We start from the raw sequence: 17,681 nt of genomic DNA, 5'->3' as shown, positions 1-17,681 counted from the left end.
GTTAGACAATCTTTCCTTTAAAAAAAAATTAAAGTCACTATTTGAGGTTTGACTTTAGACCCCAATGTAGTTAAGACAGCCTGTTAAATATGGTTTCATCGAAGCAAATTATAACCTCAGGTTGTGCTTTTTATCTTTTACACTTACTGTAGTTTGTAAGACTGTTCATGGATGCATGTAAATTATATGAAACTCTTAACATGTTGCACGAAAACAAATGCTCAATTTTATTTTTTAATAATCTTGTGACAATGCAAATAAGTTGAGCACATACATGCACTTGATTACGTGGAAATGTTGTCACCATGAAGAGGAATGAAGTCCCCAATTTGCTCTATTGAGTTGATTAGTTGAACGACCTACCTAAGTCTATTAGAACAATACAGATTATACTACTTTATGTTTCTAGTCAATAGTCATCTTCCTAATCGCACACAGTACTTCCACACGTTTTAGTCCATGTAATCCACAAAACAAACTAAATATTTGCTCTTGATTTCATATCCTACTTAAAATCCAATTAATGGATCTTACTGCGGCTTTACTTAATGTAATATCCTATTTTAGGTTTCTGACTGTTGTCAACAGTTGAACAAGTCATTCAGTTTAATCAAGCACATAATCACTTCTGAAAACGCATTTTGGCCAACAAGGGAGAAGCAATAGCTTAATCGTTCCCCGTACAAAATCCATGTTGAAACTAAATAGGTGCTGCCAAGATTAGCAATAAACAGATGTTGAGAACATGCTGAGACTTTAGTTTCATTTGCTAACCCTAGTTCAGCACCAAAGATTAAAGATTCTCTTTTCTATTTCTAAGCAGATTCTGAACAAAACATTAATGCCAAAGCAATTCATGGAGCAAAATTTCTGATAGAAATATGCATGTTGCTGCAAGGTAAACTTTGCGACTCTTAACATTAATCAATTGCCCCAACCATGAGGTCGGGATATCCAGGAAGGTTAGGGAGTAGGGTACACGAAGGGGTTCAGCCCTTACAACTTTAACAAGTAGAGAATATGACTAGAAAAGGCAAAAACACAGAAATGCATGTCTATTTCATATATGTACAGCCAAAAATTGCCAAGATTCTTGGAGGAAGGAGTGTCTAGTAGTCATCAAAAATTGCCAAGATTCCTGGAGGACTGAGTATCTAGTAGTTGCCTATCCAAACCTGCCAAGCAAAAAAAACCACCAAATCCATTAAATATTTGGTAACTTTGCCAACTGGCAACACATCATATATTCCAGCTCAATTTTCAAGTTTGGCATGATCGCATATTTGTAACAAAGTTGCACAGCGCATATCACATAACGAAAGTCATCTAAATGCATATAAATAATGGTAAAGTAGATTTAGTGCATCTCATACAGACTGTAACTGAACGTAACACAAATTACTAGCCAACTTTCAAGGAAGAGTTGAGGGTAGAGAACACGACCTTTATTTTGATAATCGAGAAATCTCCAAGGGCTAGGAAAGCCCACAGTACGAAACTCGGTGGATAATAGACCCGCCCCTCTACCCTTCTCCACTTAAATACCAGGTTTCTGATTGCAGCATTGTTCAAATTCGTGATAAGTGCTTAACCCACACATCACACGTTGTACTCTTACCACTAGACCTAAGCCCTAGGAACTAGAAATCACAAGACTCCAATGTGCTGAAAGTAGAATCAAAGGATCCAAAAGACTTACAAAGACGACCAAAACAAAGACCTGATGTGCGGAGGCATAGGAAGAACCTAAAAGATGAACCATGAACTGAAACTTAACACAAGGCACACTTTTCAAGTAATGAAAAGAATATTAAGTCACATCACGATTAGCAAGGAGGAATGGTCCTTTCTCTCACTTCAATATAATATTTCTATCACATGGTACACCACATCATTAAATGCTAGGACTAATGGCTCTTACCGTCACTTTAATAGCATATAATGGAACTAAATAATTTCACTCCATCTTTTGGTGGAATAGAAAAGAACCCTCGTTTAGACATTTTCCAGTTAATACAGTAATATCACTGAACATGCAGCTTTAAGGTTAAATAAAGTAGAGAGATCCTAACCCACAGATGTGTCAATCGCGCAAAAATCTTGCATAGCTCCAATAGAACTTATTGGAAGAACAGAAGAAGTCAGCTCTAGAAAGACAGAGATCTGTGCTTCTTTTTTTTGAGAAACTGGTACTGTTGTATTCCTCAGCATTAAGGGTATACTGGCGACCTCCAAAAACAGCCGTAAAGAAAAGGGTTTTAAAGATAAAGATAAACTTACAGTGCTCCTAGTAAATCTACAAGGTCATCTACATTCTCTATACATTGTTCTTTACACCAAAAATAGAAAGATACAATACAATTCTCCTTCACTTTCTGAATAGAATTTGATGTATCTTCAAAACATCTCCCATTTCTTTCTTTCCATACTGTCCACCAAATGCATGCGGGGATTACCCTCCACCATTTTTTCTGGCTCTTGCTTCCCCCTCTTCTGATCCAACATGTCAATAAATCAGCAGTATGTTCAGGCATTGTCCATTTGACTTCTGCGAGACCTAAGAACATTGACCATAATTGTGCTGTAAATCTACAATGAAGAAAGAGATGGCTGTTTGTTTCTCTTGTCTCCATACTTTGAAAACATCTGGGCACAACAGTTTGGCCTTTTCTCTGAAGCACCTCTTGAGTTAGGCATGCCCTTCTTACAACCAACCAAGCGAAGCATCTCACCTTTGTAGGTGCTATACTTTCCCAAACATTCTTCCACAAACCTGGTCTCCTTTCACTAGCAACCATGTTTCTTTTCCTGTACAACCTCTTAACATAAAAGGCTCCATCAGAGTTATGTCTCCATCTAATAGCATCAGGTATATTGGTTGTACCAGTGAACAAACCAATATCCTTCAAAAGTTCTGTCACTCTTTCCACCTCCCAATCATTCAGATGTGTCCAGCAATCACCAATTGTAGCATTCAGATTTGAACAAATGGAGAACATATCAAGGAAAGCATCCTCAAGTGAAATTCCATTTATCCAAACATCATTCCAGAACAGTATCTTAGAGCCATTGCCCACTCTAAGACAAGTATCTTCTTTCAGCATGTGCCAGAAAGCTCTGATAGTTTTCCAAACTCCCACACCATAAGTGTTGTTGACTTCATCTGTACACCAATGATTGTGTTGTTCATATTTACTTTGAACACCCTCTCTCCATAGTGAATGTTCTTCCTCATTAAACCTCCACAACCACTTCATCATAAGACAATTGTTGTGTAGCCTTAAGTTCCTAATGCCCATTCCCCCCTGTTTCTTGCTTTTTTGGACTACCTTCCATTTAACCAGATTATAGCCTTTTCCTTCTTTGTTACCGTGCCACAAAAACTCTCTTCTCAGTTTGTTTAGCCTCTTGATCACCTTGGTAGGGATAGGAAACAAAGACATCACATAAGCGGGCAAAGAATCTAGGACTGAATTTATTAGACTGAGCCTGCCCCCTAAAGAAAGATATTGAGCTTTCCATTTGGCTAATTTCTTCTCTGTCTTCTCTATGATGCCATCCCATATCCCCATTGCTTTATGCTTGTAGCCCAAAGGCATTCCAAGATACACAGTTGGAAGGGTCTCCACCTTACATCCCAGAATGTCCGCCAAAGTTCGTATATGAGGCATTTCATTTATAGAGAATAAACTGCTCTTTCTCCAGTTAACACTTAAACCAGGGGAAGCTTCAAAGACTATTAGCATCAATCTGATATACTTGATCTGGTCAACCTCAGGCTCACAAAAGATGATCGTGTCATCAGCATAAAGTGACAAATTTCTAGATTCTCCTCCTCCCTGTTCCTCAATTTGAAACCTGTCACCCATCTGTTCTCAAGTGCAACTCTCATCATACTATTGAATCCCTCCATGACTAGAATGAACAGGATTGGGGATAACGAGTCCCCCTGTCTAAGCCCCCTTTTGGAATGGAAAAAACCCACAGGTTCTCCATTTACAAGAACTGAAAATCTAACAGTCTTGATACAAAAGCTCATCCATTTCACCTACTTTTCCCCAAAACCCATTTGTCTGAGTATGTTCAGTATAAAATTCCAGTTCACATGATCATATGCCTTTTCCACATCTAGTTTACATATGATGCCAGGTGCTCCTCCCCTCAATCTAGAATCGACACATTCACTAGCAATAAGGGCAGCATCCATAATCTGTCTTCCTTTGATGAAAGCCATTTGATGCTTATTGACCAAGCTGCTCACCACTCTTTTCAATCTTTCTGCCAAAATCTTTGCTATGATCTTGTACGCTCCTGTTATCAAGCTTATAGGTCTGAAATCCCTCAGCTCAGATGCCCCCACCTTCTTTGGAATGAGTGCCACAGAGGTGGCATTGAAACTCCTTTCAAAAACCTGTTGAGAATGAAAATATGTAAGGTATTTACAATGTCTTCCTTCATCACCTCCCAGAACACTTGGAAGAAACTCATAGGAAAGCCATTCGGGCCAGGTGCCTTGTCAGAAGCACAAAGCCTGACACACTCTAGTATCTCTTCTTCTTCAAATTGTCTCTCCAACCATTCTTGATCCTCATTAGTGATACTTGGAGCACCTTGTATTTGAAAATCAGGCCTCCATTCCTCAGTCTCCTTATATAGTTGCTGATAAAAATAAAGGATTGCTTCCTTACTCTCTGCTGCATCAGTTATGTTGTTACCATTAACTTCCAGAAAATCTATTGTGTTGTGCCTCTTATGTGCATTAGCAGTTCTAAGGAAAAATTGTGTTTTTATCTCCATTCTTCAGCCACTGGACTCTAGATTTCTGCCTCCATGCTATCTCTTCTCTCTTTGCAACTTCTTCAAATTCCATTGCCAAGTGAGTTTTTTTAATGTGTGCATCATCTGTCAAGGGTTTCTGCTCTTGGATAGAATCAAAGTTGCTCAGCTGATTAAGAATATCCCCCTTTCTAAGTTTCCAGTTTTCTGCATTCACCTTGCTCCACTCTTTCAGTTTTCCTTCGAGAAGTCTTAGCTTAGTAGCTAAAACGAAGCAAGGTCTGCCAGTTGTTACAAAATATCTCCACCAGCTTTTCACTTTATCTTTGAACCCTTCCACCTCTAACCACCAATTTTCAAACTTGAAATAAGTTTTTTTGAATTGCCAGTTGCCACAAGTCAGCAAAATAGGGTTGTGATCAGATCCCATTCTTGGTAGTAAGGATTGCTTGATTTGAAGAAAATTATCCTCCCATTCTGTACAAAAAAGAAATCTGTCAATTCTAGAAGAACTCCTGTGATTATCCCCCCTTCTCCATGTAAAACACCCTCCAAATAAATGAGGGTCTATTAATTCCAGGTCATTGATACAAGAAGAAAACTCAGCCATTGCACCTGAGATTCTAGTGCAATCTGATCTTTCTGCAGGGTATCTAGTGACATTAAAGTCACCACATACAACCCAAGGCCCATCACACAAGCCTCTGAATGCTGCCAACTCCCACCATGACTCCCTCCTTTCAATTCTGTTGCAACTTGCATAAACTGCACTAAGTGTCCATGAAAGATTCTGATTTATGCCAGAGAACCTACAGGTTAGGACCTAACTTCCCACATCCAACACTTCAACACTCCAATCCCTCTTATCCCATAGTATAAGAATTCCCCCACTTCTCCCAATAGCCTCCAGATGAGCTTCACCAACCCATCGGTTTCCCCATATATGTTGCAAAATAGAGTTAACCTCCCCTTCTAATATAGTTTCAACCAAAACATAGATATCTGCCCCCCAATGTTGAATCAAATCTTTTATCACCCCCCTCTTATTTATTTCATTCAGCCCCCTAACATTCCATGCCACAATCTTAGCTTTCATTGGTTGGTTAATTGCAGGCTCCTCCCTCTAGTTCAAGGTTCTCCATCTTTGAATTTCATGTCAAAAATCAAGTTCCTCAGTTCTTTCGGGATTGTTGTTGCGTTGCCAGAGCTGCTTGAATTCTCAAAGCTTTGATCCCCCTTTTCTCTCTTCTGATCTATCTTCATATATAGAAGAAAAGCTTTCTTTTCACATCCATTGAAGTATGCTTCAAATTTCTTGCTAACCCTAATAACATTAAAATGTACCCATAGCGTGGCCCTCTTTTTTATTTCCTCTATGTGGCTAGACTCATCAATTTGTAAGGGATAAGGTTCAGCTAGAAACATCATATTTTCATCAGAATTTTCCTCATCTTCATCTCCTTCCTCATTAAAATTCAGAGGCTCTGATTCATCCCTAGTTGTCAATGAGAGATATTTCTAAATTGGGCCTTCCTCATGCATGTCATTGACCTCCAAATCTGTCCCTTCCACTGGCTCCTCAGTCATCTTCATGAAAGTCTCCAGGTCCCCAAGTATCGAAGAAAACTCAGGTGGAATAATGGAAGAGTCTTGGGCTACATTGATATAGTTAATGAAAGGCTCAGGAGTTAGTTTGATATTGGGCTTGCACTGCACCGGCCCAGAAGGGTTATCTAAAAGAACCAGAGATTCATTTAAATTGCTTGGGCCCTCATTAGGGTTTGAAATTAAATAGGCCGACCCCACCACTTTAATTAAAAATTCCCCATCAGTACTGCTGCTGGCCACGTGCCTTACCTCCTCCTCTTTATCTACTATATTTGTTACATCGACATCTGTTGAGCAAAGATCTGCAATTTCTTTTCCATTCTCATGAAAAAAGGTCGTCCTTTCCTGGTGCCAGTGTGACCTTATCCTCCTTTTTTCCATCATAGGTCTGCAAGGTAAGGTCACCATCAAAGCTCTTCTTTCTAAACATCACCGGCTTCTCAACCCATATCGGCGAAGTAAAAATCAACTCTCCGTCGGCGACATTGATTGACTGGGGAATCATCTCCGCCGGTCCCCTGACCCTAATACGAGCCAATCTGAGATGGTTTTTCAGTTCTGTTTCCTCTTCATTCTCCAGCCATCCTCCGCATCTATCACTTATCTCCCTCGTAACGTTTTGGACCATAGATGCAATGGCAACCAAGAACCCTAATCCAAAACTAGTCGAACTTGGTTTGGATTGGGAAAGCACCTTTTGTTGGGGACCACCACTCAAGCTTCAAGACGGTCCCCTGTCTCTTCCATTCACCCGCAGAAATGTGTTCGGCAACTTTTCTCGATTGAAACTCAAAGAGGAACTGAAAGCCGTTCATGTCATAGAATGTTGTGAGTCCCTTTCCAGGTTTGCTGAGCCCATCTTCTCACTTCATTACGAACAGGAATTTCATCCCCTCCAACGAAACGCCCAATGAGACACCTGTTGAGAAGATCATTGTCCTCCACCTGAGATTTCACTGTCAACTGCTCCTTTGCCCCCTCAACCTCAACTTCATCTATTGTCCATTTATTTTTGTGTAAAGCTTCTTTTGTCACTTTAGGACCGGTGGATTAGCATCACCCTGTGTAATAAATGCTCCATTTGTCACTGTAATAGCAGTAATAAATTCCTCTATTTTTGTAGCTAAATGCCCCCATCCCTCATTAAATGTATTCTCTGGAATGATAATGACGATTCTGCTATGTCCTTTAACTGTAATGACATAAAGGAATCTCCCATATTTGTTGAACTTCTGAGAGCAGTAGATATTGGTAGAGAAATCTCTACATCTCCATGATTTGAAGTTCTTCCCCCTGTTTTCTAAAGCCTCCTTTAGCCTCCTGCAGGTCCATAAAAGAGCTCCCTTACTCAGGATCAGTCTTCTAATGGATAATCTACTACATTCCACCCAATCGAACCAAAACTCTGAATGAGACTTATGCATGGTAATGTCATAAGATTTCCCCCCTGATCTGAAGTATAATCTGTTTTCCATAATAAGTAGCTAAGAAAGAAAGGATGGAAAGGAGTGAAAAAAAGGAAATTTCCAGCAACAGAGTATTGCCGAAAGAAGGGTGCCTAAAGACCCAGAAGGGACCTCTAGAAAGTCACCTCGGGAAAGGTGCCTGGGAGCATTTGTTTATTGTTTCCAATTAATACTAACACAGATCTGTGCTTTCAAACATAAAAACACAACCAAGAAGAAAACAACAACAACAACAACCCAGTTAAATCCCACATCGTGGGATCTGGGGTGGGTAGAGTGTACGCAGACCTTACTCTTACCAAGGTAGGACGGCTGTTTCCGAAAGACCCTCGGCTCAATAAAGCATAAAAGCATAAAAAGAAGTCAGATAAGGTTAAGAGATTCGAATAAGAGATTAGAGATTCAAAGCGATATGGAAATGAAATAATGCAAGCGGCACAGAAAATAACAGATAATAGCAGAAATCGGAGCAGATAACACAGGATAATCAAAGCACAGGAAATAACAGATAATAGCAGAAATCGGAGCACAAGAAATTATATTGCAATAGTGCGACTACTAATAAGAACGGATAACGAGACTATCTACTAGCCTTCTACCCTAATTTGGGTCCTCCAAACCCTCCTATCTAAGAAAAGAAAATATTAGTATGGTTTAGATCTAAAACATAAACCCATGTAAAACATTAGTACGGTTTACACGCTTTATCTAATGTAATTCTCCACGATATCCATCAATCATAGAAGCAAAAACAGCATGGCATTTTCAATTTGGGGCCAAGGGTGTAAATTTTAATGTTACTTGACAGCTTTCTTAAAATATTACCTTCTCTATTGATGATCCAGTTTTGAGACAAGGCAAAAAGAAAATAAAAGTACATTAATAATGCTCAAATATGAGAATAATAAGAAAATTAGTACTATGCATATCTTATGCAAGATAGACGAGTTAAAAAAGTGGCAAAAATAGTCATTAGTCTTTACCATGAATCTCTATTGACACTCTTCTTCCTACAAATAGCTGATCCTACATAATGATGCCACTTTTGACCCCCAGTCACTGAATTATCCATTTTTACGACAGAAAGCTTTTTATCGTCTCGGTCACCACATTTCATTTTGCTAAGATCAACAATTTTCATCCGGTATGCTTATTTCATGGACAAACACTGCCTCTCTTTCTCTTCATATGTAGATAACATTCAGATAAGGTAATGTTCAAAATGGTGCCATCATGATGTGACAATTTTCAAATTCAAATACGGAAAGGTCAAAATGCCTCTAACGTCTTGGAAATGAAATTTGCGCTCCTTCTACCTATTGGACCCCGATTGTCCTCTATGGTAAGAAAAAATGTCCCCCCTTCTAATGGAATTACGAGATGGCTTATGTGGACTTCAATTAAAAGGGTAGTAATAATTGAATGGCCCACGTGGATATTAGGCCCAACCCATAAGTAACCCGATTCATCAGAATTTTATTTTTCACCGCAGCTTCAAACGAAAAAGACATTGTTCTCTTTTGAATCCACATTCAGTGGCAAAAAGTGAAGCATCGAAGGAACTGGATATGAACAAATGATTTCTAGTTATTTTGGTTTAACCCGGATGGGTCGGGTTATTTACGGTTGGGGCCACGTGGACCAGTAAATTAGTGCCACCTATTTAATTAAAGCCCCACATATGTCTGCTATCATAGTTTCCAGATGCTTTCTTTGCAAAGAAACAGATGAGACCAACAACCATTTATTTCTGCACTGCAGATTCACATTTTCTCAGCCTCACAGAGACAAAGTGGACCATGCCTGAGCATACTGCAGACTTGCCAAGTTGCTGGATCAGAAGAGGATGTAGCAAAAGTCAGAAGAAGTGGTGGAGGATAATACCCAAATGCATCTGGTGGACTGCTTGGAGAGAAAGAAATGATAGATGTTTTGAAGATGGATCCATTTCCATTCAAAAAGTCAAATGGAATTGTGTAGTATCTTTTTATTTTTGGAGGCTTAGAAGATATAGATCAACTTGTAGACTTATTAAGATCACTGTAAGTATTTCTTTTTACTCTGTTTGTTCCTTTTTGAAGGGTTCCGGCATATCCTTGATGCTGAGGAATACAATATTTACCGTTTTTTTTTTTTTTTTTTTTTAAATGCCCTTTTTTTAACGGAATTATGAGATTTTGTAACTCGACAATTAACGTTAAGGGAAACTGTGGTCCCAATAGGTGGATGTAGGGGCATTTTTAACCCGAAAATTATCATTAAGGACAATTTGGGTCCAATAGGTGGAAGAAGGCCAAATTTAAGCCATTTCCAATACGTTGAGGCATTTTTGACCCTTTTCCAGTATATATATCACGAAATCCATAACATTTTATTATAGTCCTAGGCTATATATAATTCACAAAATCCCTCAATAAGAAAAAAAGATAAGTACAACATATTACGTGCCAGAAAGGATACTAACCACAAGTACACTATGTACAAAGCTGTAGCTTCTCACTTTCTCTTGAGTTCTGACGCGGTTTTTCTTATTTCCTCTTTTTGTTGCTAGAACAAACAATTAAAGAGAGCCCTCAAAATGTTGTTTAAGATACAAGAAGAACAATACTGATCCAAACTTGGAAAACAACAAACTAGATCCAGACCTTATATAGCCGATTCCACCAGCTGTCAGATCTTGCTTGCAGTAAGCGCCACTCGTTGCCCATTTCATGCTCTATGGTATTGGGCTGAGAACAATGAGAAGTAGAAACTGCTCCTTTCTGAATAACAAAGACGACTGTATTAAGCTAGACAAACGTGACTGAACTATCATTCCCGCTGTGGGGGTGGGAGGAGGGGGGATATACAGAGCGGATAGGAGAGATACTGACCATTTCCCTCTGCAATTGTAGTCTTAGTTTATCAACAAATAGATGTCCAGCAAATGATGGAGTGTTTCCTTCCATTTTCGGAAGAGTTACAAAGCTAGCAACGAGCGGCCTGTGCATTAAAGAAGCCTTAATGCAACGGGAAATCATCCAAGCCAAACATGTTTAGTATTACACAGTTCCGTATCAGGTTCATTCAAAATCACAATCTACACAAATAACTCGACCTACTATCATCCTTTAAAACCTGACCAACTATCATCTTTATCCTTGCCCAAAAAATTGTTAGCTTTCACTAAATGATTTCTCAAGGGGAGTTGAGAATTGCTGATATTTACATGTAATGGTGTTCATGGAAAACCAAAAAACTGAATCAAACTGATGAAAAAATCGACATCTTTGGTTTGATTTTGGTTTAAGCAAAACATAACTGAAAAATCGAACCAAACCAATTATATAAATACCTATTTAAGAATTATAATTGCACATAGATTTATGTATATTCTTACATGTAAACATTTAAAATTTTACAGTACATATTAATCTATTGCACTCGTGGTTCGTAATCTAGGTGTTTGCCTTTGCCTTCCTATTTTGATTTGTAGTCTTTATTTTGATAATTTCAAGAATCTACCATGTTCAAAATAACTTATCTTTGAGTCATTTAATTTTATCATTATTTAATACAATTATCAACAAGATACCTTGATAAATCACAACTAATTCATTGTAAGAAGTTTATTAAGTTCCTTGGAAATGGCTAAGTTATTGGACAATGCATACGATTTTCTCAAAAAAGTTACATCTATAACTTGATTACATATATATTCCCTCTGTCCCAATTTATGTGGCACACTTTACTTTTTAGTCTGTCCCAAAAAGAATGTCACTTTTTTATATTTAGAAACTTTTACCTTTAATAAGATGATTTACGACCACACAAATATCTTGTTTTGGTTGTTTTGAACCACAAATTTCAAAAGTCTTCCTTCTTTCTTAAACTGTTATGTGCCTAGTCAAATGGTGCCACATAAATAGGGACGGAGGGAGTAACATTTTACTTTTCTTAAAGAGTAAAATGATTCGGTAGTGTTATCTTGGAATATGGTCGAATTAGTATTTTCATATATTTTAAAAAACGACAGGAAACTGAATTAAACCCAAAAAAAAAAAGACAGGAATTCTTTACAATTACACTATGGAACAATTGAAGGGATGTGGCGCAGCTTGGTATCGCTTTTGTTATATGAGATAACCATAAAGGATGCGTCGAAGGGACGCCAAGTGTTTGATATTATCCCCAAACTTTGCCTTACGTTAAGTTGTCAGAGTACGATTAACCTCTGGATTTAAAATCACTGCTTATATACCCGGTATTGGCCATAATACACAAGAACATTCTTATGGAATTATTGATCTTGTAGCGGTTGAATGAAAGACTTAATTGGTTTGGTTTGATTCCAACATTTGAAAAACCGACTTAATTGGTTTGCTTGCTTTAGAAAAAAACGACGCAAACCAAACCATGAACACCACTAATTACCTGGTGTAAGTTTCCTCCCCATTTTGTTTTAACTTTAATTTCTATTCTTTTTAATTTTATTTTTTATTTACTTTTAAAATTCTCAATTTTTTAAAATATATTATTCTTTTTACATTGTTTATGTTTTCTTTTTCTTTTTTTTAACAAGGTAACATTGTTTACATTTTTTATTTACTTTTAACATTGTTTACATTGTTTATCTTACATTTCTTTACTTCTCATTCCCAACCTTTACTTCCATGTGCTTCAGTGTAATTTATCATACTTCGTTTGACTATTTATTTTATTTTCTTCATATCGCTTAACGGTGTTACTATTCTAATTCGTTGAAACTATACCTCCTAATCATAGAAGGAATGAGTCATCCACCAACTCGGCTCATAATGAGTGATGAGATTCTCCTTGTTTAATGAAGTTATAGACAAACTTGACATACATAGTTACAATGAGTGATTGATAGATTACTTTTTTATGGTGGTAAATATTAGTAACTTTTTGTCAAACATGCAATCCATCATGTTCTTGCAAAATATGTGCTTAGTTAGAATTTTTATTAATTAATTCAACTAAAATATTTTTATTTAAAAACTACATATCAATTATCTTTTACAATTTTAGTACAAATCTACAATGATTTGATATTATATTTTAAAAAGTAATATGTTTCTTGATACCCTACCAATAGATAAAGTTTAATAATATTTCTTATATAGACACATATTTGTCAAACATTAACGTTTAGTTTTTGATAATTAACTTTTATATTTTTAAAATTTAAAAGATCTAACTGTGTAACTACACTTGTGGCAACCAAACATTACATTTGTAATTACACTTGTGCAACCCAACATTACGTTTGTAATCACATTATGACAAACAAATAAGTGAGGTTGTGTAATTAGTACCATAGTAATTACACCAAATCCAATTACAAGATGGCTTTCCAAACAAACCTTTGGTGATTTTTTCCCATATGCCCAAGCCTTGATAGGCACAGTTACCGATACCTGTGGTGGTGGGAGGTAACAGATATCTAGTGAAATTAGTCGAAGGTGCGCGCAAGCGGGCCTGAATACCATCATCATTTAAAAAAAAAAACTAGAGGTGCCATTCAATGATCAATTCATTTGACACGTTTAGTTGCACAAGTGTAGTTACACAGTTAGATCTTTTAAATTTTAAAAATATAAAAGTTAATTATCACAACTCCGCCTGTGTGAGCTCGCTCACATTGCCGGTCCCAAGCCCGGATAAAGGAGGAGGGTTGCCGAGGGTCAATCGGAAACAGCCTCCCTACCCAGGTAGGGGTAAGGCTGCGTACATCTTACCCTCCCCAGACCCCACTATTGTGGGATTACACTGGGTAGTGACCAAGACCATAAAAGTTAATTATCACGTGTTTTGTCTCGTGGTCACAAAACACACTTCAGTTGAGCGGGGGTCTTCACATGGTAACTAGTCAAGTTTGGAGCATCTAACTAACAAATCATACTAACTTTGAGGTGCTATCTCGGTGTTTGGCCAAACATGCATATAACCTCTTAAAAATTGTATATTGATATCCTATGTTTCTCCCGATGACAAGGTAAGAAACGAACAAAAAGACACTAATGTCAATACAAATAATGACAAAACATACCAATCACCCCAAACACCTTCCCTAAGTTTTTGTAGTGATAAAGTAGAAACCTTCACCAAGGTCTTTGTAGTGATTCATTTGCACATGACAAAAAGCAATATCAAAAGTGAAACAATATCTGAACAGCTGCTTCGCAGGGTATGAAATATTGTTTATGATGACCAGCAAGTTGAAAAGAAGGGGAGAAGACCAGAAAAAGAAGACAAAAAATAAACAGAAAGCAGGAATCGTCACAAGTAAAATTAAGGATTTCCCAGAAACAGAATCAAAACAAATATAACCGTCTTTTATGCAAGAGTTCATTACAATAACTGTCTAGTTCGCTGCGAAACCCCATCCCACCAGCCAGATTTGAAGATATGGACCAACGCTTATTAAGTCCAACTCTTAATTTCCAACAAACAACAAGAGTATCAAATGATTAGAATAAACTTTCCAAACGGCCTAGAGATTAGAAAACATTTACACATAATCAAATGATTAGTCTACTACTACGTTTTTTTAAAGTACAAAAACAGTACAACATGGAAACATTTAGGAAAGCGCCTTTGCCAGTTTTTTTTTTTTTTGAAGAGCTTGTGTTATTCTAACCAATCTAACTAAGCAAATAAACCACTTTGAATCCTCATCCTAAAATTCATATGGATACTCAAGTGCGTTTAACATGTGTTGCCAAAAAGAAGAACCTTGAATATGAAATGAATATATACCTCTGATTTGACACCATTAAGCATCCATCAGCCAACTTTTTACTGACCCTTTCTGCTGCTTCTCTTGTTTTGAAGGCAACCAACGCTCTACCTACCACATCAAAAGAAATAAGGTCAAAGGCAAGTACACAGGATTTACCCATGAACATAAAGCAGTGTTTCTTCAACAATAAGTTGCCCACTCTCCCGTAGAAAAGCGAAAGAAGAAAGCATCAACTTCATATATCATTTTGACAGACAAAAAAACAATACCATAAAAACATACCAGAGTATGGGCTAGAGAAAGCAGTGCGCTGAACCATTTTGGCTGTGCAGTTTTCCCTACATGCATGCCAGATAATATCCTGTAATATTATCAACACAAATGAAGGTACCAACAAGACAGCCATGCAAAATTAAAGAATACAAGCCAGCCTCCTCCTAACAAACAGTTGTGGTAATAAAAAAGATTAAGACTGAATAGATAGGAAACTAAGAGGACAAGAGACTCTGGGAAAGTGCATTTTATGAGCACAGTACGTATTATAACCATTTTCTTTCACCAGATAAACATAATTTCCCTTGAAAACTTCCCCGCCTCGTCATGGCAACTCCAAGCTTCGGTAGGAGCACCAGTCTGCAAGTTGGAAAAGCCCCGGGGATAATAGGATAAAGGGCAATGGAAATTGTTGTTAAGGGCTCACTTAAAGTAACGCTCAATCCCTAAGGCTAGATGACTGCAAAGTTGGCACCATAGACTGAGGCAAGAGCCTCATCGCCTATGAGCTCTATCATAAACAGAGCATCACTAAAGATAAATATAGTTCGTTAAGTGATATATTTAATAGTTCAGGAAACATCACCAATCAACTTCCAGTGAATAGGAATAAGATATTAAAAATGAACAGAGTTAACCCTGTGCGCACCCGAAGGGTAGCGGCTGCGGGTCCCTTGTCATAAAAAAAATGGAATCCCTTGATTTGGGGATCGATTCATGGATGAAATTTGGTGATTTTTTGGATCTAGACTATAAATTATAGGTAAACCTATTTTCAAATAAAATTTCTCGTTTTGACATTTGGGTTCAATTTTTGGGCACGGGGTATAAATATAGCAATATGGGTGTCGTTGGACTCGTTTAATCTCATAGAGTACAATTTTGACTAGATTGAACTCGTTTGGTGAATTCGGAAGACTTGAGCTTTGTTCGGATCGAGATTGGGAGCATTCAGAAGCGCTCCGGAAAGTAAAGGATCCATTGTGTTTTGTTTGCTCGACTTCAAGGTATGTTAAAACTTTCCTAGACATCGATTGAGGGACATTTTCGATAAGGTAATGACAATAATGACGTTAATAAGGGGTAAGGGCGAAAGATGGGGTCATACTCGCGATGTGATAGGCATTGGTACGAGTACTAGTGTCATGTTTGGGTAATCATGTAATTGTGTAATTGCGGACTGCGATCCAAGAATGCCAAAGCATGTGGGCATTAGCTAATAACTATTTGACTTGATTTGCCTGTTATGTGCACATATCACTCCATTAAACTCACATTTTGTTCTTGGACACGTAACACAAGTCCTGGGTAGCATTTTGTTACTTCTGCAATTTGTTTATTAGTAAAGACTTGATTATAGATATTTATGCGTTATCACTTTACTTTCCGCTTAAGTAACTTAATTAATTGGTTGTTAATCTACTTTGACTTACCTATCGAGTGGGGGTAGGTGCCTTCACAACTATTGGATTTATACCATTCTGCTAAAACATCGTTCCTAGGTATCAACCTTAGATATTTTCTCACATATATAGCACAAGCGTCAAAAGGGTGGGCTCATAACCCTTTTCTTTCGTGTATTGAATGAAAAGGTCCCTTAAGGTGGGAACAAATACAAATTGATAAGAAGTCATCAAAAAGAAATCACTTTTTGCACTTAGTACCAAGAAAAAGGGTTGCTTGTGCTAACTTCACATAAACATTCTAACGAAAAAGTTATTTGTTTGCTAGAGGAGGATCTATAACTATCATAATGTTCAGTTCAACAGCCGATTGCAAGACAATTTCTAAGATAAGGTAGTTAAAAAGTAAAGAGAGGAAAACCAATATATAGGATAACAACGCGTAACCTAACATTTAGTCAATGGCCACAAAGCAATAGCGAAAATTGTTAGAAGCCTGGTGCGATTAAAAGCCATCGCTTCGTCGGTAAAGTGATGAAGCGATGCAAAGCAAAAGAGTCGCTTTATCAATGAAGCCATGTGCTTCAAATAAGTGTGTGCTTTAAATAATGATGTACAAAATAATATCAATGAGAAATGTCTACTTCTTTGAATCTCAATATAGAGAGATGGACTAATATCGACATTATTGTACATTGGATGTTGAAATTAGTTTTCTTAATTGAAATTTGATTAGTATATAAATTCATATACGTACGATCCTTTTTAAATTCCGTATATTTTGAGCTTTACTTTTAAGAAAGTGTGTGCCTTACTTTATCTTCTCGATTTTTGCTTCGACCCCTATGGACCTTATCTCTTGTTTGCGCTTTACGCTTTTAAAAACACAAGAAGCATGATACTTTATCCCAAAAAAAGGGAAGCATGATATACTCACTTACATTAAGAAAAAACAATCACAGAGTAGGTGTCAAGTCAAATCAGAAGTTAATTGGGATGGAATATAGGAATAGGGTATTACCTCCACCTCTCCTGATGTATAGTCGGGATTCAAATTTTCTAGTAAGATAAGTGTCCCTTGCTCATTTGACGTTTGCATCACCTCCTCCCATGGCTATGAATGAGAAGAAAAAAGACAATGAAAATGATGGCATCTTATTAATCACAAGAAGGATATCAATATTCACCAACAAAAAGCCAATCATACAATCTACTAGACTATATTATCTAGAAGCATGAGCACTTTGTTAGGGCAGCGACCGTAATGTAGGAAACATCACACAAACTAACAATTTCAATGTGTAAAAAATAGCTCCACTACGTGGGAAACCTTCAAATCTTAAAAATATGTTGTTAGAGCTCCACACAGGTGATTTAGAATGCTCCGAGAGATGTCAAGATTCTGGGTAT

General features: G+C 37.3%; 1 protein-coding gene across 4 annotated transcripts in view; it reads right to left on the bottom strand.

Annotated features, from left to right (window-relative positions):
- Positions 1-838: 838 nt before the first annotated feature.
- LOC132615041 (protein ANTI-SILENCING 1) overlaps positions 839-17,681 on the bottom strand; it is a 39,689-nt gene continuing 22,846 nt past the window's right edge. For 2 of the 4 annotated variants that reach the window (XM_060329598.1, XM_060329599.1), the window contains exons 6-12: positions 17,293-17,385; positions 14,878-14,956; positions 14,613-14,703; positions 10,724-10,832; positions 10,496-10,612; positions 10,315-10,397; positions 839-1,175 (exon numbers count right to left, since the gene is read on the bottom strand). In XM_060329598.1, coding sequence (XP_060185581.1) covers positions 10,347-10,397; positions 10,496-10,612; positions 10,724-10,832; positions 14,613-14,703; positions 14,878-14,956; positions 17,293-17,385 — 540 coding nt within the window. In that variant the 3' untranslated portion in view covers positions 839-1,175; positions 10,315-10,346. Of the gene's footprint in view, positions 1,176-8,833; positions 9,033-10,314; positions 10,398-10,495; positions 10,613-10,723; positions 10,833-14,612; positions 14,704-14,877; positions 14,957-17,292; positions 17,386-17,681 lie in introns of all 4 variants that reach the window. The other 2 variants (XR_009572531.1, XM_060329600.1) reach the window with 2 other exon arrangements.

This window comes from Lycium barbarum, chromosome 10 (assembly GCF_019175385.1).
Source record: "Lycium barbarum isolate Lr01 chromosome 10, ASM1917538v2, whole genome shotgun sequence".
Classification (NCBI taxonomy): Eukaryota; Viridiplantae; Streptophyta; class Magnoliopsida; order Solanales; family Solanaceae; genus Lycium; species Lycium barbarum.
This window is presented reverse-complemented; position numbering and strand designations above follow the sequence as displayed.